Genomic DNA, 24267 nt, shown 5'->3' with positions numbered 1-24267 from the left:
ACCATGGATTCTAATCTTCTGGACCAGAATTTCCTCTGCGACTATGCCAAATACCCTATTAAAGTGCACCATGTCAACCACACATCTAACTGATTAGCTACATATTTAATAAATACAATGAAAATTAGTCAGTTGGGTTCTCCCAGTGATAAAGGCCTTACTATCCAAACATTTGCTGCCTTTCTCACTGCAGATTGATCCTATCTCTCAAATGTTCCAACAGCTTCCACGTTGCTGTCACAAGTCTTATTAGCCTAGAATTATCCAGATTATCCCTGCTGCTCTTCTTGAATAAAGGAATCACTTTGTGTGGAGTATAAAACACTATGACCCAGCAGATGGCCTGATCAACTATTTCTCTGCAGCAAATTGTGTATTGATGATTTCAGTATCAAAAAAGTATACCATATACAGTACATTCTGGCAGAGTAGACAACCTATAGAGAGGTGAATTAATTTGTTTATTCTGCAGAATCTATATAAACTCTCTACATGACAGCAAACATTTAAATGTAAAATTGATTCATTTTTCTCTTGTTCAAACATTTTCAGCTGACCACATTTACCCCAGCTATTGCATCATATTGCTTGGTCAAGTCCCTATGAGATTAAGCCTCCTCCACATGCTTGCTGAATATCATATTTCTGCACCGCACTGTTTCAGCAAACAGACTTTTTTAAGTTAAAAAGTCCTCTTTGCCAAAATAACTTCTGGTGTAAGAAATTATCAAGAATTATAATCTTTTACTTCTAAGACAGGTAATTTTATATTATGTGTAACATTTGAGGATCTAGGGATAGATAACAGCCAAAAAGGGGAAACACGGTTCATGTTTCATGTCAACAATTTTTACAGTAATTAAAAGCTTATTACACATTACTCCCAGTGATAGATAAAACAGAGATAATATTATCTCTCACTCCCCACAGCATGCATATGGCATCCTCAGAATTTATATGCCATTATAGTATTTTCCTACCATTTGCTGTGTACTGTGCTTTCTCAGTTGTGATCCTTGAATGACTCAGAAACCCTTTAATTTTACACCCAGCAGCTGTTCAACTATCAAATCTTTGAAGCATTTATGGAAACTCATCAACTGCAAACTCACCTTAAAGATGAAGTCTCTTCTAGTTCAATTCATGTTGAAATACTATTTCCAAAATTTATTTATTTACTTATTGAGATACAGTGTGGAATAGGCTCTTCGAGGCAAGCAGCCTAGCAACCTCCAATCTTGGGACAATTTACAATGTCCAATTAACATACCACCTGGTAGGTCTTTGGACTATGAAGGGAAACCGCAGCACCCGGAGGAAACACACGCGGTCACAGGGAATTGAACCATGTTGCTGGTACTGTAAGCATTGTGCTAACCACTACAGTACCGTGCTGCTTCACAGAGAAATGTAATGAAACTCATGCAGAATGGAGATTTATATGTAATGAGAAGAATAAGAAATTCAATTTCATGTTCATAAAAGAATAAGTACTTTGAAAAGGACACTGTATACCGAATTGACATTCCAGGATTTTAGTTACAAATCATTGGCTCTTGTTGGATGATATTAGTTGATCTTTAGTTCGTGGCATTTTTGAGCAGGTGATAAACGGAACCAAACAGATGTCACAAATATATCTAATGTCAGAATCTTATATCATTTCAATCTCTGGAATTAGTTCAACTTCTGGACCTTAGAAATTGGATTAGATTAGTGACTATTTATTGCATAGACTGCGAGCATCTTAGAGGATCCTTTGGAGAAATAGTGATAGTGGCCACAAACACATTAAACAAAAGTGATATGTTGGCTTACACCGAAAAACAGAGCTTAGATGGAGCCTGTGTAATTCTCAATGGGAGCTACTAAGGAACAGGGTGGACAATAAGGCAGATATCACAGCATGTACTGCTGATATACAAATTAAAAATGGTTGCAATCACTAATGGAACATCCAAGAGCTTTGAAAACTGATGCTATTTGCCAGATATTGATGTCAGAATAACACCCTTAATTTTTCTCATGGACAATGCCAATGAAGTTTCATAGGAGAGATTTACCAGGATGTTGCTGGGTCTGAAGGATCTGAGTTTTAGGGTAAGTTTGAATAGGTTAGGACTTTTTTTCCTGAGAACATAAAAGATTGAAAAGGGATTTGATAGAGGTATAGAGGTAAAATAGACATAATTCCCTTGTCTATTATGAGGGGAATAGACAGGGTAAATGCAAGCAGACTTTTTCCCATTGATATTGGGTTGGACTGCAACCAGAGGTCGTAAGTTAAGGGTGAAATGTGAAAAGGTTATGGGGAATATGAGGGGAAATTTCTTCACTCAGAGGGTTGTGAGAGTGTGGAATGAGCTGCCAGCACAAATGTTGCACGTGAGCTTAGTCTCAATGTTGAAGCAAAGTGTGGACAGGTATGTCGATGTGGTGTGGAGGGCTATGATCCAGTGCAGGTCAATGGGAGTAGACAGTTTCAATAGTTCAGCATGGAATAGATGGGCCAGAGGGCCTGCTTCTGTACTGTACTGTTCTATGGCACTATGTCTCTAGTTTCTTTGGAACATCCACTGAAGTTGAAGTGGGTTCAAATGCTGGTAAAGATGGAAATGTGGTGGGTAATTTGTGATATTATTAAGTGTGTAACTCAAACTGGGATAACTTCAGACATCAGACTAAGGCACAGAAATGCTCCAGCCAATTTCCCAGTCATCATGATTGCACTCAGAACTGACTGGTTGCAGAATGAATCTGGGTTAGCTATCTCAGAAGTACAATTTGCACATGGTGTATGATAAAGCTCTTCAGGCTGCATTTGATCATCTGATGTCAGGTTTGCCTCATCTGGACCCTGTGGTCTTATTGGATTTTGGATCATCTTAATAAAAAATGCCAAATGTCTTAAACATTAATCCCTTAATGTAGGAAAAGGCAAAAGAACTGAAAGGAGGTTAATGGAAGTGAATAGATTGCAGGGCGATAGGGGAGCTGGACAAAGGCAACAGTGATGGAATTGTTCTGCTGGGAACCTGTTGTGAACCAGCATGGATTCAATTGATTGAATAGGGCTATTCTGAGTCATTATAACTAGGGAAGTATATTTACTGCTGGCTTGGCCATTTATCCATTTTTAAAGATGCCAATCCCATAATATGTCATCTGTTACTGCTTTTATCCCATCACATCTTGCATATTTATTCTTCTTAACCTGGTGTTTGTGAGGATTGCCAGAAAATATTCATCAAAAATCTTATCCATATCCGTTGCATCTTTTTATTTGGTCTTTAACAGGCCCTACTTTTGCTTTTCATTAAATTATAAAACATCTTGATTTTCTTCATTTTTACTTGCTTGTGCTTTTTTATGCATTATTTTTGCTTCCCAAATTTGCCTCCTAATTTCACCTTTTCTCATTCTATACCCTTGTAGGCTTTTGTTTTACCCTTATCCTACCATGTCATCTGAGATTCTCATCTGAGCAGGTCCACTTTTTCCCTTTCTGGAAATAGATTTACCCTGAAGGAAGTGTTCACAGTTTACTTTGGTGAAATCTCTTTTCAACCACGCATATTGATCTTAGAATTTTTACTCTTATTTTTTTTCCAGGAATCTCCCGAGAGAGAGGTTCCTTTATGAGATATTTTTTCTTCTGCAGACAAAAATTCAAATGTACACTTGGCATGAGTAGCTTTTAAGCAAAATTGAGAATGTTAAATAAAGACGGATTAAGGAAGAAGCTGTACTATCATGATAAACAATTCCTCAAATATTGAAATGTTTATCTAAAATAAATCACACATGTATAAATGTAAATCATAAAGAGTTTTAATATGAAAGCAGGTCCATTGGCCCACAGGCCCATTGAGTCATTACCGACACCCGTTTATACTTGACCTGCCCAAATCCTGTTTTATTCTCCTCTTATTCCCACCAAACACCTGCCCCTTCCTCCACTTAGTTTCTACTCTTTTACAAACGAGGGACAATTTACAGTGGCCGCTTAAACTCCTGTAACATATGATTTTTGGGATCAGCAGGGAAACTGGAGCACCAGGGGAAAAGCACATGGTCAGGGGGAGAGTGTGAAAAACTGCGCACAAAGTGGACCAGGGATCAGTGTTACTAGGGTCATGGGATGACCCTACTTTTTCAAAGTACGGTGGAAGCAGAGGCACTGAATATTTTAAAACCAGAACTGACTGATAAAGTTTCGAAAGGGTGCTAAACAGGAAAGTGGAGTTGAGGTTTCAGTCATGTCAGCAGTAATGTCATTGATTAGTGGAACAGGTACAAGTAGCATGTAATCAACCCTTACTTCTAAAGTGTATATTCACTTGTTCACATATTTACATGAAAAGGACATGTACCAGTAGATCCAACTTCGAGCCTTTGGACAGGTAACTTTGGAAGGAGGTCCCAGATGACAAGGTAGATAATGAGTATTTAAGTCTCAATACAGTAAGAAGCCTAAAGGGTAGATAAAGAGTAACTGTGCGTTAACATCTGGGTGAGCATTAGTTGTTCTGGGAATTTTACAGAATCATAGAAACTTATGACACAGGAAAAGCTCATTCAGTCCATTTTGTCTGTGCCAATTAAAACAAAATGCCCAGCTGAATCTGGATTCCAGCTGTGACACTGTGCATATTTTTGGGTCAGAGAGTTTGTGAGGCGTTAATTATGACTTAGTATTATACTAAAAGTTTTTGCACACTGAATGCATCAAAGCATAATAGTTTCAGGGTAATTTACACTGTAAAGAGTTCATCAAAACTAAATTCATGTCAATTTAGGTAAGTATGTTTGACCACAGTGTAAAAGTCTGAAAGCAGCATCTAAAAATGCAGTTGATCACAGTCTGGGAATTGGTGTTCTCTGGAGATTATTAGTTCATGTAAATCTCTGAGTTATTGACAGTTGCACAAAGCAATGGTGGTGAACATAGATAACGATTGGTTGTCATTCCTACCACAAATCTAGTCTACGATCATTACTTGCTCCATTCACGTGTTGTGGAAATGTTAACACTGCATCTGCTGCCCATTCGTAATCTTGCCAGAACCAACACAATCCCCCACACATCCTCTTCACTTTGCATTCAGGAATTACCTAAGTGAATTGTATGGCGGCTTTTTTTAAAGGAAGATTAGCTGGTTTAGAAGTTGGTACCTGGATCGATTAGTTAAATATGTGGTGACAGTGGACCAATAAATGTTTTGCATAAATGCCTGCTGTTGCAAAATTCTGTCAAGCCATTTCACATGACAGAATCAGGCTGATACTGAAAGACCTTTCCCTCACATGCTTTGTAATGCAGAGTATGCAAAGAAAACCTGATAAAAGAGCTAAAGGGGAAGGACATCTAGAATATTGGGGGGGGGGGGGGGGATGGAGGAAGACAGGGGAGTTTGGGACATCGAGGGTTAAGCCTGGTCATTTGTATCAGGAGGCTACAGAGGGGTTGTGATTGGTTTTGGTGGGGATGGGGAAAGGATGCTGTTGGGAGTGGTAGGGATAGCTCATCTCAAATAAGTGCCCAAAGGCAAACACCATGGTTTGCAGTCTCCTTGAGAGGAATCCCTATTGCAATGGTAAATGTTGTGTATTTAATATTTCAGTAATATTTGTGTAATATTGGAAATATATTGTTTAATTAAGCATTCTTTGTTTAAATAATTCATTACGGGTTGTAAGTTACAGTTTTCATGTTTTGGAGCTACAAAACATAACAATGAAGGAGTCCTCCCATAATTGGTGAAGATTTGCTTCTGCATATCTGATGTTGGTTCACTTCTGCAAGTGTAGTGTAAGTGAACCAACATCACAGGGTTGCGAGCTAATTTTGCAATGCATGTTACACTGCCATTGTACTGTGGACATCAAGGCTGCTCTGTGCATTAACATGTCAGTCACTTAGAGGACTCAGCAGGTAATTTTCAGGTTTGGTGCAACTTTCATTAATTCCCTGATTTTCCTTTATGACCTTTCACAATTCAGATTTTGTCATTTAGCAGGCAGATTATTTTATACAATTCAGTTTCCAGGCAAGTATACATTTTCCAAAACACCTGAGAAATTAATATTTTGGCAAGACTAATTTCTTTTTCACCAATCAGAGGAAACTACAGCTTAACATAATTTATTGTTAATATATCTAACTTAAAGGAATATTATGTCCTTTTCAGCACTGCTGACCTTTGATCTTGAGAAATGCAAATCCATTTCTACGCTTGGCTTTGAAAGTATCAGCTGATAAATATCATGGCAATGTGTTACTCCCTTTTGCAGGAAATTCCTTACAATTCCAACATCACTTAGTCAAGAAACAAAATTTACTAAACTCTTATAATCACAAGGTTGTTTTCGAATCCCAGCCACTGCAAACTAAACCTTATAATAACTAACAAACAAGAGAAAATCTGCAGATGCTGGAAATCCATGCAAGACACACAAAATGCTGGAGGAACTCAGCAGGTCAGGCAGCATCTATGGAAAAGAGTACAGTTGATGTTTCAGGCCGAGACCCTTCAGTAGCATTCAGGACTCAGTCCTGAATAAGCGTCTTAGTCCGAAATGTCAACTGTACTCTTTTCCATAGATGCTGCCTGAACTGCTGAGTTCCTCCAGCAGTTTGTGTATGTTGTGTGTGTTCCCTATAATAACTGTTACCTTCATAAAGTTACTGAATTAAAATAGCACAGTAAGAAGCCATTTAGCCACCTCAGCCCCTAGCACCCTGATCCTTTCCCCTCCTCCATCCACTTTATCTGACCATTGGCCGCACATTCCTCTCACTGGGTACCTCACTCCTCCTACTGTTCCCATCTGCCTATTGCAATCCTTTCTTTGATTCTACACTCTACCATCCTTTCCTATTGATTCCATCACGTTCAGCCCTTTGTCACATCCATCTATCACCTCCCAGCCTCTTCTCTCTCCCGTATCACTATCACACATCCTCTTCTAGATCTATCTATTGCTTACTTAACTCATGCTTCAACCCTTCCCTTCACCCCTTTATACTGGCTATTTCCCCTCTGCCCATCAGTCTCAACTCAAAATGTCAACTGTTCATTTCTCTCCACAGATTCCTTGGCATTATCATTTCAAAGGATCTCTCCTCTGCGGAGAAGAGTTGATGGGATGAAAGGACGAATTCTGCTCCAATGTCTTATGATCTGGATATGCCATGTAAATACCATTATAAAGGAGGCACGGCTGCAACTCTAGATTCTTTGAAGATCGTGAAGATCTGCATGTCAGCTAAAACTTTGACAAACTTCTATAGATGTGCAGTGGAGAATATACTGACTGGTTGCATCATGGCCCGGTATGGAAACACCAACGCCCTTGAATGGAAAATCCTACAAAAAGTAGTGGCTATGGCCCAGTCCTTCAGGGGTAAAGCCCTCTACACCATTGAGCATATCTACATGAAACACTGTCTTAGGGAGTCAGCATCCATCATCAAGGACCCCCACCACCCAGGACATGCTCTCTTCTCACTGCTGCCATCAGAAGGAAGGCAGAAGAGCCTCAGGGCTCACCCCACCAGATTCAGGAACACTGATTACTCCTCAACCTTCAGGCTCTTGAACCAGAGGGGATAACTTCACAACAAATAATAGGGTGCATTTACGACTCAAGTTAAAAAGTAAACAGTATAACACTACTGGTGTTTCACATGTGATGAGCCCTGGGTGGTGGCAGGGAGTTCAGTAGTCTCACAGCCTGGGGAAAAAAAGCTGTTTCCTATCCTAACGCTCTGGTACCTCCTGCCTGATGGTAGAAGGGTCAAAGAGATCACTGGAGAGATGGGAGGGATCACTGACAATGCTAACGGCCCTGAGTACATACTATTCCTGATAAATATCTCTTTTCCACCTATCTGACCCTGATGGTCCTTTCAGCAGTCCTCGCAATCCTTTGTAAGGACTTGTGGTCGGATGCCTTGCAATTCCTGTATCAGACTGTGGTTCAGCTGGTCAGGGCACTCTCAATGATGTTTCTGTAAAAATTGGTTAGAATTGGGGAATCTCACTTGCCTCAATCTCGTCAGGAAGTGAAGATGCTACTATGCTTTCTTGACCAAAGAAGTCGTGTTGAGGGACCAGGTGAGATCGTCTGTTATCTGCATGCCAAGAAACTTGGTGCTCTTAACTCTCTCCATGGAGGCGCCATTTATCTGCAGCAAGGAGTGCTCAGTCTGCACCTTCTAGGTCTGCATATTAAATAGTTTTTCCTCACATTCCCCTTCTTTTTTTTTGGTCTAATAATATAAATACCTTGGTCCTTGTATCATCCACTAAGGGGAACAACTTCCTCTATTCATATCATCTAAACAATTCCTGATCTTGTGCAATTTTACAAATTAAAAAAAAGTTGTTCTAATAAGCACAAGCCCAGCTTCACAGTCCAACTTTGTAGCTGAAATCCTTTTTGACAAAACTGTACTTTTTCATCCATCTTAAAAGTCAGATGACCAATCTTTATCATTTTAAAATAGAGATGTCCTTGAAGATCTTAACAGAGGATGCTTAGTCTGGATTGTGTCTAGATAATATGCCCTTTCTGAAAATGCCTCATTCTGAGAAGCACGTCTGATCCGTATACCTACTTCAGGTGATGATTACAATAAAAGCTTTTGCTTTTTAAAAAATTCTACACTTTTTTTTCTGGGTAACAATTCATTTAATTGAAGCTTTGGAATTCTGATTTAAGTGTAACCCTGCATTGACAGAAAAAATGCATATTACTAATTTTCAGTTGCATGGATATGAAGTGTTAATGGGCCATTACAAATTTTGGAGAAACATATGACATAGTTACAGAGATGTGCCTTGTATTAATCCTTTCACATCTTTCTTTACTATTACAACGTGTTGCTTTCATGACACTATTTTGGTATCTAGTCACATGTGCTCCTATTTTTTTTAATGAAATCATTTTTTTCTATTACACAACAGTGACTCTGCCAAGCGGACCACAACCTTGTCGTGGTTTGGAGGCTTGTGTGCTTCATTGACCTGGAGAGCTATGCTGGCTGGAGTTAGGGCCTTGTGCTTTGACTCCTGATAGGGTCACCCAAGTCAAACAGGCTAAAGGGTAGAGACCAGACTAAGAGCGGCCCACTGGTCCTCCAGGTTAGGGGGTTCAGCTCAGGGCTAACAACCCTAACTGGTCAAAACAAAACTGTTACAGAAACAGCAATGAGAAACCCTTCTACATCTGTGTGCGACAGTGTTCCCGAGTCTCCACTCAGGAATTGCATGACTGACAGTAAACGGAGAGGAAGCTACTGACACGATGAAGAAAGCTGTGAACACCAGCATGGAGGACCGTCATGCTGCCCTAAGCACCAGCAACATTATGGACAAAGGAAAAATACAATTGTGAAAACATGAGCACACACACATGCTGGAGGAACACAGCAAGTAAGGTAGCTTCTATAGAAAGGATTAAACAGTCAACATTTTGGGCCAAAACCCTTCATCAGGACTAGAAATGAAGGGGGCCGAGGCCAAAGTAATAAGGTGAGGGGAGGGGAGGGAAAGGAGTACTAGCTGGCAGGTGATAGGTGAGACCAGGTCAGGAGGAAGGAGGGTGGGTAGGGAGAGGATAGGGGGAAGAGGTCCAGGTTTAAAGAAGAAGGAGTATAATGGGGAGGACAGTGGACCGTGGAAAAATGGGAAGGAGGAGGTGAACCAGAGGGAGGAGAAGAGAAGGGGATATGGGGAATGGAAAATGGAGAGGGTAGAGAGAAATTACCAGAAGTTAGATAAATTATTGCTATTGGATGGGAGAAGGAGCAACATCTCATATTCCATCAGGATAGCCTGTAATCTAATGGCACAAGCATGGATTTCACTAACTTCAGGCCACTCAGGGTGCAGAGACAACACCTCATAGTCCATCTAGGTAGCCGCCAACCTAATGGCATGAATCTAGATTTCTCCAATTTCCAGTACTTCCCTCTTTCTCTCTTCTTCCATTCTCCACTCTAGTTACCTTCTCACCCCTGCTCTACTTCTCAATTACCTACCACCTCCCTCTGGTTCCCCTTCTCTGTTCCCTTCTTCCATAGTTTACTATCCACTCCTATTAGATTCCTTTTCCTTCAAACCTTTACGTCTTCCACATAAACTCTCCCAGCTTCTTACTTTATCCCCCCTCCTCCGCCCAACCTCCTTCCCCCTCATCTGGTCTCACTCAATACCTGCCATCCTGTACTCCTTCCTCTCCCTTCACCTTCTTAAACTGACTTTTGCTTTCCTTCCTTCCCAGTCCCAAAACCTCGACTGTACTCGTTTCCATTGATGCAGCCTGGCTTGCTGAGTTCCTCCAGCATTTTGTGCGTGTTGTTCTAGATATCCAGCATCTGAAGAATCTCTTGTGTTGAGAGAATGGTAAAAGATGTTTGCATTGTCACCTTGGAAGGGGAAGGAAATGGTTTTTCTTGAAAATAAAATGCTTTATTCACCTCATCTTTTACCTATTTCTTTACTTTCCTGGAAGAAACTGATTTGCATTGCACGCTTTGGTACCTCACCAGCTTACTTTCGAGCTTTTGCAATTTGTAAAGGCAGTCATTTCAAAAATAGTTTAACTGAACTCTCTTTGTATATTCAGCCTAATTTTGAATAACAATTCTGTTATTTTGATATACACTTTCTCTCAACATATTTTTTGTTTCTTTACGGTTATATAGTATACCACTCTTTTTTGCCTTATTACAGCATCTCTTTGCCTTTGAATCCTTTTTTTTAAGCCTTTCTTAAGGCTTCTTTGCCTCTAACTGATGAATGGTCATTATCTGGAGATTGATCTCCTGGACATTTCCAGCATTTTACTATTTTTATTTCAGATTTCTGGCACCTGCGGCATTTTATATTGGCATATTATTTTAATGATGTCCCTACCTGATAATAAACATGTACTTGTTCCATGGAGCTTGTGAATAATGCTCAACAAAGGACCCCTAGGGTTGCTAGTAATGACCCACTTAGCAAATGCTGTTTCTTCTTGATTTGCCACAGCCAATTAAAAATAAGTGCATATTTCAACAATTAACACGTTACATTTCCAGGTCTCAGCTCCAAAGTATTAATGGTCAAAACTTTAACTAAGAATATTAACTTACCCCCTTTTTATGAAAATTGGTCGATGAGCTGCATTAACTCAGATGCTGTTGTACAGCAGGATTTTAGTAAGATTAAATTACTATGCATCTCATCTGCTGTAGTCCAACAGCCTAAGGGTGCTGAAGTTCAGTATTTCTTGCAATAAAGTATTTCTTTGTTCCACTTTGGAAAATTATTAAGTGTGTCACAATGACCTATTTTCCAAAAGCTCCTGGATAATCTTAAAGGACCAGGCTCTCTATTGGACTAGACTTCTTGCATAAATTTCCATATTCTAGTTCCAAGTTACTCCCTCAGTGTATCAAATTGGCATCCTCATGATAAATCAGTTTCTTATTAACTGGGTATTAACAAATGCCACGTACGTTTTTAAAAATTCAATTCATTTACAGGAATGGATGTTGCTGGTAAAGACTGCAAGTTTGCCTCTCTTTGACTGTTGCAGCGTACCTCATGACTCAGAGTCAGAAGCATGTTTGTTGCCATTGTTGTGTGTCTGTTTTTTGTTGTCCTGAAGCAGTTGTGCAGTGCAAAGACATAAAATTGCTAAAAAGGTGAGCACGTACATCAAAACATACAGTGAAGTGTGCCGTTTTGTGTCAACAACCAACACAGTCGGAGGATGTGCTGAGGGAAGTCCGCAAGTGCCACCACATTTCCATAGCATGCTCACAACTTAACCCGTATGACTTTGGAATGTGGGAGGCAACCAGAGAAATGGGGAAGAAATCCACGTGATCATGAGGAAAATATACAAACCCTTACAGACAGCAGCGGGACTTGGAAAGATAAATAAATATAACAGTTAAAAGAAGAATGAGATATTATTCACGGTTCATGGGCAGTTCAGAAACATGACAGCAGAGAGGAAGAAGCTGTATCTAAAATGCTGAGTGTGGGCCCTTAGGTTCTTGTACCTCCTCTCTCCCTCATGGCAGTAATGGGAAGAGGCCATGTCCCAAATGGTGAAGGTCCTTAATGATTAATGCCACCTTCTCGAAGCACCTCACTGTGAAACTGTCGTCGATAGTGGGGAGGATTGTGCCTATGATAGAGTTGGCTGAGTCTGAAATCATCTGCAGACTCTTACAACCCTGTGCATTGGAGGCTGTGAGGCAGCCAGCCAGAATGGTCACCGTACACCCGCAGAAATTAACAAGAGTCTTTGGTGACATACCAAGTCTCCTCAAACTCCTGACAAAATCTGGCTGCTGGCATGCATTCTTCATGATTGCATCAATGCACTGGACCCAGGCTAGATCCCCGAGATGCTGACACCCAGTAACTTACCCAGGAATCTGAATCTGCTCACTCATTCCTCCATGAGGAGCTGCTGCATGGTTTCCTGACTTCCTCTTCCTGAAGAGCGTAATCAATTCCTTGGTCTGGCTGACGTTGATTTCTGAACAGACCATGAACCCATGAACACAACCTCACTTTTTGCACTACATATTGATTTTTAATTTATTTCTTATTGTAACTTACGGTAATTCTTTATTGCACGTACTGATGCCATAAAACAACAAATTTCATGACATATCATTGTTGATAAACCTGATTCTGATACAGAGTGTGAAGGTGTTGTAACACCACTCAACCAGCTGATCTAGCTCACAACTGTAAGCCTCCTTGTCACTACCTGAGATTTTACCATCAACAGTGGTGTCATCTGCAAATCTACCGATGGTGTTTGAGCTGTACTTAGCCACACAGTAATGAGTGTAGAGCAGTGGGCTAAACACGCATCCTTGAGATACAGCTGGGTCAACAACAACAGTGAAGAAGTGGGAATATATTTTCAAGTGGAGATAGTGTCCAATTTAGACAGGAAATTGGGACTCACATTGTTTCTGCATGTTTTCTGTCCTTGCTCCTCTGAGTGGTGGTTTGCAAGGCACTAATTAGGAATCCTTTGTGAGAAACAGTGGGGGGCTTTGGCGGTAATTGTTTGAACATTTGGAAGAGCAGAAGGCATTACAGTCACCTGGCAACCTCCTCCCCTTCCTGCTCTGCAATGCATGAGTTCCTTATCTCTCTTCCCAGGTTCTGAAAAGTTAACTCAGTTTCTTTTTCCACAGGTGCTGCCTGACCTGCTGAGTACTGTCTGTGTTTTCTGTTTTTATTTCTGATTTACAGCATCTTCATGTGTTTTTGATTTTCATTAGATTGCAAGTCAAGTGAGCTGGATGGTGATGAACTGCTTGGGTGTGGTTTGCACTGTACTCAACCAGACAGGTGGAGGTGTTTCATTCACACTTTTAAATTCTGCCTTGCAGACTGTGAAAAGGTTTTAAGGAGTGAAATGGTTAATTATTTGCTGCAGGATACGGAGCACCTGACCTGCGCCTGGTCCAATTAAGTTTCTGGTCAACGGTCACCCCCAGACTGTTGGTAAAAGGTTTAGTGATGATGATGACATTGTGTGTCAAGGATAGGTGGAGGTGGTTATTACATGGCACTTGAGCAGCATAAATAATTAACTGGATTTGATTTCCCGGCAGCCAGTGCTATTTATTGTTCTTGTTTTAAAATGTGTTTGTCGGATTATGGTGGGATGCTCAAGCACTTTTATTGTTATATTTTAGTTTGTGTGTTTGTGGGTCACCCTGACTGTAACCTGAGTGTGTGATAATCACCTCTCCCATCTGTATGAGACGGAGCAGTTCACCTGAGCAAAGACCCTCTGACTGTTATTGTGCCTGTCACAATACAGCCAGTAGTTGAGATAAATGAGCTCTGCTGGTCTGTCATCATGGACTGAATGCTCGCCACAGTACTTATTTTTAAAACGTATTACCAATAAGATGAAACTGAACATTAACTGTTCTCTGGAGTTTTCAAAGTGTAACAAGTCAAAAGATTATGGACATTTAATCGTGCTCAATTCAACTAATGAACTCCTTGGTTACTCTGAACCACAGCATGTGAAATTCTTGTTTTATTGATCCAAGTACGTTGTCTCAAAATCAGTCCCTACTATTTTGCACCATTATAACTGATTTGTAAATAAATTATAGCTTTCAAATTGGCAATTCTTGAGATTTTGATTGTGGGCTAATAATAGCAGAAGAAATCCTGCATTCTTTGAATTTGCTTTAAAAAGAATTTAACTCCACTCATTTGTAAATTTCGAAGAAACACACACAAAATGCTGGAGGAACTCAGCAGGCCAGGCAGCATTTATGGAAGAGAGTAAACAGTCGATGTTTCGGACCTGAAATGTCGACTCTTTACTCTTTTTCATACAAGTTGCCTGGCCTGCTGAGTTGCTCCAGCATTTTGTGTGCATTGCTTTTGATTTCCAGCATCTGCAGATTGTCTCATGCTTGAGTAAATTTGGAATCTGTTTTCTGTTCTCCTCCTCAACAATGACTTTCAAAGCAGGGTCCTGCATTTTACTGCTTTACTTCTGCACAGAAACAAAACATTATTATGAAGTTATTAATGACATCCTATTTCAATAAAGAATACCTATAATTTCTTATCTTCTTCACTTCTTCAGAGCCTTTGACCAGTTGACTTCAATGTCTTTCACCTGTCAACAAACTGAATGGGAACTGGTCATACCTGCTTCCATTCCTGCTGTCTAATCGCAGCTAGTAAAACAGTTGGAATGACTTCTCTTCCTGCACATACAACGTTACTTTTATACCTCCTAACAATTCATCCCCTTCTACTTTTCAACTCTGTATTATATTCAGATATACACCAAGTGTTGTATACATGCTCACGTGGTTGTTAAAGCAAACATCTAATTAGCTAATGATGTGTCTGCAACTCAATGCATAAAATTATGCAGACATGGTCAAGAGGTTCAATTGTTGTTCAGATGAAATATCAAAATGGGGAAGAAATGAGAACTAAGTGGCTTTGATGGTAGAATGATTGATGGTGCCAGACGGGATAGTTTTATCATCGTGGAAACAGCTGATCTCCTGGGATTTTCACGCAGAACACTCTCTAGAGTTTATGGAGAATGGTGCAAAAAAACCAAAAAAAAAACACCCAGTGAGCAGCTGTTTTGTTGACAAAAACACCTTGTTAATGAGGTCAGAGGAGCATGGCCAGATTGGTTCACGCTGACAAAGGCTATAGTAACACAGATAACCACATGTTAGAAAAGTAGTGTGTAAATGAGAATTTCTGATTGTACAACATATTGAACCTTGAAGTGGATGGGCTGTACTGAATAAAGTGGCCTCTGTGAATATGGTTAATTTCCATATCCCAGTTATACTGTTCTATCAATGCGTCTATACTGTTGCACTGCTTATCCCCGATCCAACGCTGTAAGAACAGATACTTTCTCTGATTAACTCTCTGGAAATTCAAAGTCTTTATTTTTGTTTCCATCACCAACACTACCTCTCTTCCTGGCAAATCGCTGAGGGGAAACCAGACTGTTTGCAATTTTGGTATCCTGCTTGAGCTGTGTAGTGGTTTGAAGCACATATCTTCAAACCAAAAAAACACTTATTTCCTCCTCACTAGCGATATTCCATTGCACTCTGCCTTAGCCCATTTGCCTCTAAAACCCTCATGTACACCTATATTATCTCGAGGTTAACTGGTCAGTTTATCTCATTTTGCCATGCTTGATTTAAGGTTGTAAAGTACATTGCTGCCAATGCCCTAATTTGCACCTAGTTTCCAAAGAAACTGGGGCAATGAGATTCCTTTGTGTTACATTCACTCCAGCTGGATCAGAAGGTATTTTGGTCTTTTCACAGCTTGCTATAGACTTGGCTTACTTGTGAGAGTCACAGCCATCTGATTCACTTCATGAGGCATAAAGAAATTGCTCACAGCACTGGATATATAAAAAATGATGGGATCAGATTTAACAACTAAAGATCTGTATTCCAGAATTAACTGCATCTCTACATCAGCTATTCAAAAGTACTTAAAACACACAGAGCAATCTGAAAATAGTAAAATGCTACTCCAGTTCATAAAAAGGGACAAATTCAATCCCATTTAATTACCGCACAGTCAGTTTATTCTCAAGAAAATGATGGAAATTGTGGCTAACGTTAAGTGAAAAATTTTAAGTAATAATCTAAGCTTGGGCCTTGCCAAAACCACTCAGCTCCAGATCCACATCACATTGTTTGTTTTGTGCCGTGATGTATGATGAAGGCGATCATGGTCTTTCCATGACCATGACTGTTCCGGCATATTTTTATACATAGTGGTTTTATACATAAATGGTTTGCTATTGTCTTCTTCTGGACAGTCTCTTGACAAGATACTGTTGGACTTGGACTTCAGTAAGGCCTTTGACAAGGTCCTGCACAGAAGGTTAGTTAGGAAGCTTCAATCGTTAGGTATTAATATTGAAGTAGTAAAATGGATTCAACAGTGGCTGGATGGGAGATGCCAGAGAGTAGTGGTGGATAACTGTTTGTCAGGTTATTGTCAGGTTTGTCAGGCCGGTGACTAGTGGTGTGCCTCAGGAATCTGTACTGGGTCCATTGTTGTTTGTCATATATGTTAATGATCTGGATGATGGGGTGGTAAATTGGATTAGTAAGTATGCAGATGATACTAAGATAGGTGGCATTGTGGATAATGAAGTAGGTTTTCAAAGCTTGCAGAGAGATTTAGGCCAGTTAGAAGAGTGGGCTGAAAGATGGCAGATGGAGTTTAATGCCAATAAGTGTGAGGTGCTACATTTTGGGAGGAATAATCAAAATAGGACATACATCATAAATGGTAGGGCATTGAAGAATGCAGTAGAACAGAGCGATCTAGGAATAATGGGGCATAGTTCCCTGAAGGTGGAATCTCATGTGGATAGGGTGGTGAAGAAAGCTTTTGGTATGCTGGCCTTTATAAATCAGAGCATTGAGCATAGGAGTTGGGATGTAATGTTAAAACTGTACAAGGCATTGGTAAGGGCAAATTTGGAGTATTGTGTACAGTTCTGGACACCGAATTATAGGAAAGATGTCAACAAAATAGAGAGAGTACAGAGGAGATTTACTAGAATGTTACCTGAGTTTCAGCACCTAAGTTACAAAGAAAGATTGAACAAGTTAGGTCTTTATTCTTTGGAGCGTAGAAGGTTGAGGGGGGACTTGATAGAGGTATTTAAAATTATGAGGGAGATAGACAAGGTTGACGTGGATAGGCTTTTTCCATTAAGAGTAGGGGAGATTCAAACAAGAGGACATGAGTTGAGAGTTAGGGGGCAAAAGTTTAGGGGTAACACAAGGGGGAATTTCTTTACTCAGAGAGTGGTAGCTGTGTGGAACGAGCTTCCAGTAGAAGTGGTAGATGCAGGTTCGGTATTGTCACTTAAAATAAAATTGGATAGATATATGGACAGGAAAGGAATGGAGAGTTAAGGGCTGAGAGCAGGTCGGTGGGACTAGGTGAGAGTAAGCGTTCAGCATGGACTAGAAGGGCCGAGATGGCCTGTTTCAATGCTGTAATTGTTATATGGTTATAAGACAAGTGACCTCAGCCATTGGAAGTACTCTTCAGAGATTTTCTGCCTGGTGTCAGTGGTCACATAACCAGGACTTATGATATGTACCAACTACCCATTCAGCCATCCACCACCTGCTCCCATGGCTTCACATGACCTGTCTCTAAGGGGGGCTAAGCAGGTGCTGTGCTTTGCCCAAGGATGACCTGCCGACCATTGGTGGTGGGAAGGAGCACCTTACATCTCCTGTGGTAGAGACGTATCTCCACCACTTCACAACCTAGTTCAAAAAGGATCAAAGAGCTGAACTCCATTGTTGAAGTGAAACTGACTGTCCTTGACATCAGGATAACATTTGATTGTGTGATATAAAAATTCTAAAACCAATCAGCAGAAGAAGATAAATACTCCAATGTTTACTGGCAGACCAGTCATAAAGACAGGTAGTTGTTGTTACTGGAACAATGCTGTAGGAATTTCTCAGAAGAGTTTTGTCAGTCGAGTCACCTTCAACTTCTTCATTAATCACTTAACTCCCACCATAATAGCAGAAACGGAGATATTTGTTCATGGCAACACAATGTGTAACAAGTCCTCAGCAAACGAAGCAGTCATAGAAACATAGAAAACCTACAGCACAATACAGGCTCTTCGGCCCACAAAGCTGCGCTGAACATGTCCCTATCTTAGAACTACCTAGGCTTTACCCATAGCCCTTTATTTTTCTAAGCTCCATGTAGCCATCCAGGAAGACTCTTAAAAGGAGTCTCCTGACTTGAAAGGATACAACATAACCTTCAAAAACATTCAAGCAAAGGCTGGAAAATAGCAAGTAAGATTTGCACCTCAAAACTGCCAGGCACTGACATTTTCCAGCTAAAAAGGATCTTACCACATATCCTTGACGTTCGATAGTAGTACAATTCCTAAGTCTCCCGTTATCAACATCCTGAAGATCACTATTGACCAGAAATTCAAATGACCGGAACACAAACACTGTTGCCATAGGAACAGGTCAGAGGTCGGATATCGTGCGGTGAGTAAGCAATCAATACTGCCACTGCCGGTGACACGTCATACGGTGAAAATGGATACATTAAAAATTAATGCTGCCTTTCAGTGGTCATTAATACACCCATTTTATGTGAGCTGACTACATTTTGTTTCCTGGAGAGCAGCAGGCAAATATGTGCGTTGGATTATGTTTGCTGTGTGTCAACCTTGCAAATGTACCATAGATGGAAAAGATTTTTTACACTCTTAATGTGAAAATGATGAGTGACCATGCCCAATCATGCAAGTCAATACCTGATACCCTCTCCTGCTGCCTTCATTTTGAAGCAGTCTGCTCTGCTACCTGCGCCGAGGAACCATGTGAAATCACCGACACAACAAAATCAGCAGGTGCTGGACATCCAAAGCAACATACACACAAAGTGCTGGAGGAACTCAGCAGGCCAGGCAGTATCTTTGGAAATGAGTAAACAGTCAACGTTTCGGGCCGAGGCCCTTCTTTAGGACCACTGACAAGCTAGATCAAGATTTCACCCACTGGACCCCATTCACAGATTTGTGGAGGACAGCTGTATCCTGCATAACCTTGCCATCACTCGCTCTCAGCCTTTTTCTCTATCAGTACGATAAGTTATTGCAGAGCAGGAGAATGAAAAAAGTGAAGGGACATGAGTAGATAATCTAAAAAGACATTTTCATGCAGGGTGATCCATGCCCAATTCATCTGACCATAAGGCAACTGTAGGAATATCAAATACTGATTCACCAACTGTACCCTTCCTATCTTCCTTCTGTCACTGACAATCAAACCAGAATAAACTGGACATATTCCAAATCGGGTTGCAAAATAAAGGCATGATAAACACTACGCAGATTGTACCTCTCTCCCTGCATGTTCCTTTTGCTCTCAATCTGCTGGTAGTAATACTAATTGTGATAATAAATCTGATTCTGATTGTGCAGACCTTTGCCTTTTTTTGATGATGTTATGCAATGCACATCTGATAGGTTGCTGAGTTTCAGTGGCCTTGCAGGAAAATTAAATGGCTCGCGGCCAAGAAGACCAAGTTTCTATGCGCCTTCCAAACTCCAGTTTCAGCAGTCTGGGCTGAATGTTTGGCAGAACCCAGCAAGGGCACTGGCCATGCAGCTGTGATGGGTTCACAGATACTGTCTTGCTCAAAGAGAACAGAAATATGCTCATGAAACTACTTCCACTCCCTTTTGTAAAATTCTCATTAACTCTTCTGAAATTCTACCACTCAACTATAAACCAGGGACAACTTATAATGCCCAAGGAACTATCTTGGGGATGTGGGAGGAAATTGGAATACCCAGAGGAAACTCAGATGTTACAGGAGATCTGTAAGCACCAGACAGACAGGCCCCCCAATTAAACCAGACAACAGAATCAGAAAGGGCTTCCCTTTACCACTAACTGTCAAGTGTTGCGGGAGAACACGGAACTCTGGGAGTAGTGGATTTGCTGCCAGGGATTGTGTGTCCAGAGAGCTGCGCATTTTTGGCGCTGACTCTCCGGGTGCAGAGCTCGGAAAATGTGACATAACAGACTTTTAACATCGTAAATTAGTGAGTTGTTTGTTATGTCTCCCCTCTTGCTGTGAAACAGGGATTTCTCTTTTTCTCTTATTAGGGAGAGAGAGAGCCTGCGGTATGCTGAATTACTGGGTGAACGAGTAGTCTCTGGGGAACTGCAGTCTGTGTCTTTATCGATGCTTTGCTGCACGCTTGAGTGCTCAGTGGAGGGTGCTGATGCTTTTTTGCTGGTGTGGGGGGGTCCTTGTCTTGCTGCTGCTTTTGCGTGGGAGGGGGGAGCTGGGGCTCTTTGGGGTTCTAACATTTTGACTGTCATTCATTTTTTGAGGCACTCCTCTGTTTTTGTGGATGTCTGTGAAGAAAAAGAATTTCAGGATGTATATTATATACATTTCTCTGATCTGACATAAAATGCACCTACTGAAACCTATTGAAATCCTCTTCCTCTCCCACCTCCTACTCCTCTATATCAACCTTTTCCACCACTCCTGCCTTCTCCTCCTCTTGCCAAATACTAACCTCACCTGACATTGAGGTAATTGAGGGTGAATCGGATGAAGACCATGTATCTATCCCTCCTCCAGATAATAGTAGAAGGCATCGCTGGAGTGGTACAGATATTGCCATCTTGTCCTGAAGACTCAAACTGTATTCAATAAGAAAGTTTTGGCAGCCTCCTGGAAATCTTTATAATGGTGTCAACTACTCTAGGAAGAGACAAAATTCCTCTTCATTGAGTAGGGAGCATCAGCAAACTCACAAATCCAGGACATCTGGCATTCATCAGCAATTGCCTAAAATGATTCAAAGGCAAGGAATTTTAGGGTGACCCTGACCTTGACCTTTTAAGAACAACTGTGCCCTTCAGAACTTTCTTAGTGAATGCAGTCTGGGTCTTTAGGACAAGACGGCAATATCTGTACCATAGAAACATAGAAAACCTACAGCATAATACAGGCCCTTCAGCCCACAATGCTGTGCTGAACCTGTATTTACTTTAGAAATTATCTAGGGTTACCCACAGCCCACTATTTTTCTAAGCTCCATCTGCCTATCCAGGGGTCTCTTAAACCCACTGCAAGGATGCCTTCTGCTATTATCTTGCTCGCCCTGTCAAAGGTCATAGTTCTACGTTATCATTAAACTGAGAAAGTCTTAACTTATATATATTGCTCTTCAGAGAGCAGGCATTAGGTGAGTGTGGCTCTCTCAGGTTTACTGGAGTTCTTGCTTTGCAGTTACATGCCCTTTAACCAGTCATCCACTGGGTAAAGTTTAAAGGTGATGTGGGAGGCAAGTTCATTATTTATTTATTGTGCCTCATGCAATCCCCGGATTTAATCCTAGCCTAATCATGAGACAATTTTCAATGACCAATTAACCTTCTGTCATGAGCACCATGGGCCTCTGAGGCTTGCCCTATAGCATCTGGCTTCACAGTTCCTCAAGTACCTGTATTTACTAATTGCCCAGTTGCTTTCGGTTTAATCTTGTCAACTTAATTGTCACTGGCACACATATTTCCCACTTTCTATGATTATTTAAAGGGGACTCGTTGTGCTCTGAAACTGGAGTCCTACTGAGTTTGTGGAGAATGATTTGTCTCACGGTATCACTTGGTCGTGCCTCCGAGGCTCTGTTGGTATTCCCCTTGTTTCCGTCTTGTTGTGGGATTTTGCCATCCCCACGCTCCTGGGACAAGTCATTATCTGTGCCAGTTGTAACTGAGGCTGCCATACACCATACGGGCATTGAGTCAGTACCAGCGACCACCATAACAGAGGGAGCCTAGTGTTCTTCTTCATTTGGGTCCAGTCCTATGAGCATGCACTGTAACACCTACGAACCAGTACGTCTTCGGACTGTGGGAGGAAACCGGAGCACCAGGAGGAAACCCACAGTCACGAGGAGAATGTACAATTTCCTTACAGGCAGCGGCGGGAATTGAACCTGGGTTGCTGGTACTGTAAAGCGTTGCGCTAACCACTTCGCTGTCACTTCTGTAGTTTTACACTGAAGGTGGTAGGCTTCTGGAATGGGTTAGCAGGGGTAGCTGTGGGAGCAGGGAGTTTGGTGGAGTTTAAGAGGCATTTAGATAGACATAGACATGAATATGAAGGAAATGGAGGGATATGGATGATTCATAAGAAAGAGGACACTTAATATAAATTGGCATCAAGAACAAAACAACATCAGGAGCTTAATAGCCTGTTGAGTGTTGTATTGTTTTATCCCTTCTGTCTTTGGAACTCCTTGGAATATCTGCCCTTCCTTAAATGCCTGTTGTGTGCAACACCTTCCGGCAGGGGCACCTGTACCCCTGTACCGCACTCGGAAGCTGCCGCTGCCTCTAGGTGTAACTCTACTTATCCTGCAAAGGGAAGGGCAGTGGGTTAGTGTGAATGATGGTTATCATAAACCAGTATGTGGAAGTCATGAGACTTAGCAGTTCTAAGAAAAAGAAGCAGGTGTGGAGTTAATGTACATTTGACACAAGTCCTGATTGGTAACTGTAACTGGAAGGTGAATACATTGCATCAGTCGTGGTCTGCAGGAAGTGATGTGGTTGCTGTAATATAGCATTCAGAACTCCACCATTGCCTTCGACCTCTTGAGGAATTCTGTCTAGGTCAGGGGAGAACAAACTTTTTGACTTGTGGGCCACAAAGGGTTCTAAAATTTGACAGGGGGGCCGGACCAGGAGCAGATGGACGGAGTGTTTTGGTAATACACCTCATAAGAGAAAATAAAATATCATGGGATATGTAGAAAACATGTGCTTTAATTTCAATTGAAAATGAACAAATGCATTACAACAAAATATCTGTCTTTGAAGTCCCATGGTATTTAGCTATTTATTGAAATGACTTTTAAAACACTGAAAATTAAATGAATAAAATACAGCTTTTTTAATAGTAACAGTTATTATTTTAAAGCACTGAAAATTCTGTTATCCTTCAAGGTATTATCATCATCACTCTCCTCCTGACAGTCTTTATTTCAAAAACGGTAGGAGATGCAGGTCTACTTGTCCTGCTCCTTCTTATTCAATTGTCCCCTGTGCCAAAACTCAACAACGACCAGCACAAAGACAGAACAGTGACAGCGTGCCAGTATGCGGAGCGCGTTATTTGATCTGGAGCGCATTTTTTATTTTGAGAACGTACGTGCACCTGCGCACTACTCATGTCCATCACTTAACAGAAATGACATGTAACATGGAAGGCTTATTGAAAAAAATATTTTCAAATGCATTTTTTATATAACACAACGAAGAAACTTATTTTTAATTTCAGTGGGAACAGTGTTGTTGATCTCCCTTTTTAGCCAGCGCATCAAAGTCTGGATTTTGTTTTGTTGTGACGATTCTTAGGATGGATCTGAGGTGTTGGTCAGTTAACTTGGATCTGTGGCTGGCTTTGTTGATGTTCATGACGCTGAACGTCTGTTCACACAAATAGGACGAGCCGAACAAAGAGTAAAGCTCAAATGTGGAGTAATACGCTGCACCTCAACAAAGGTCAATGTGTAGCGGTGTGCTACATGCAGCGCTAAAATTACGACACGGAGTCGGTAACTGCAGTCGAAGAAAAAAACTTTATTCGAAATCCCCAGCCTCACTTTTAAGCCTCCCTCAACCTGCCCCCCGTGGCGCAGAGGCTCCAAAGCTCTGGGCTCGCAAATCCCCGCAGGCTATCTCCCTTAGCTGGAATGCTGGCTAATTGTGAGCCGGTTCGGATGTGCCAGGAAATGGGTCGCCACAAATGTATATAGAGTGCGTCATCTATTGGGAAACGCCAGAATTGTGGGGAAAAAACGTTAACAAGGTTTATTAATATAATTTCATCAAGTTCTGCGGGCCGGATTAAAAAGCTTAATGGGCCACATATGGCCTGCGGGCCGTAGTTTGCCCATGCCTGGTCTAGGTACTCAGTGCATAACTCCTGATGTTGGATAGCTCTTCAGAAAATAACAACATCTACTCCTTGCAGTGCGTGAGCCTTTTGGAAAATTCGTAATTGCTTGCACAATTCCTAGGCCATTTTCTAGCACCGCCAAAAAAAACACCTTCAAGAGGTGCAAACTTGATCAAAGAATTCAGGATAATTAATGCTT

At 41.1% G+C, this 24267-nt stretch overlaps 1 protein-coding gene across 3 annotated transcripts in view; it reads right to left on the bottom strand.

Annotated features, from left to right (window-relative positions):
• Positions 1–24267, bottom strand: part of kalrna (kalirin RhoGEF kinase a) — a 705069-nt gene that overhangs the window by 205998 nt on the left and 474804 nt on the right. The window contains exon 1 of one of the 3 annotated variants that reach the window (XM_059966559.1): positions 18473–18595. The exons of the other annotated variants lie outside the window; for them this stretch is intronic. Coding sequence (XP_059822542.1) covers positions 18473–18586 — 114 coding nt within the window. The 5' untranslated portion in view covers positions 18587–18595. Of the gene's footprint in view, positions 1–18472; positions 18596–24267 lie in introns of those variants that run through there. 3 annotated transcript variants of the gene reach the window in all.

Source organism: Hypanus sabinus, chromosome 4, assembly GCF_030144855.1.
Source record: "Hypanus sabinus isolate sHypSab1 chromosome 4, sHypSab1.hap1, whole genome shotgun sequence".
NCBI classification, from domain to species: domain Eukaryota; kingdom Metazoa; phylum Chordata; class Chondrichthyes; order Myliobatiformes; family Dasyatidae; genus Hypanus; species Hypanus sabinus.
Note: the sequence above shows the minus strand (reverse complement) of the source record. Positions and strands in the feature narration are given on the sequence as shown.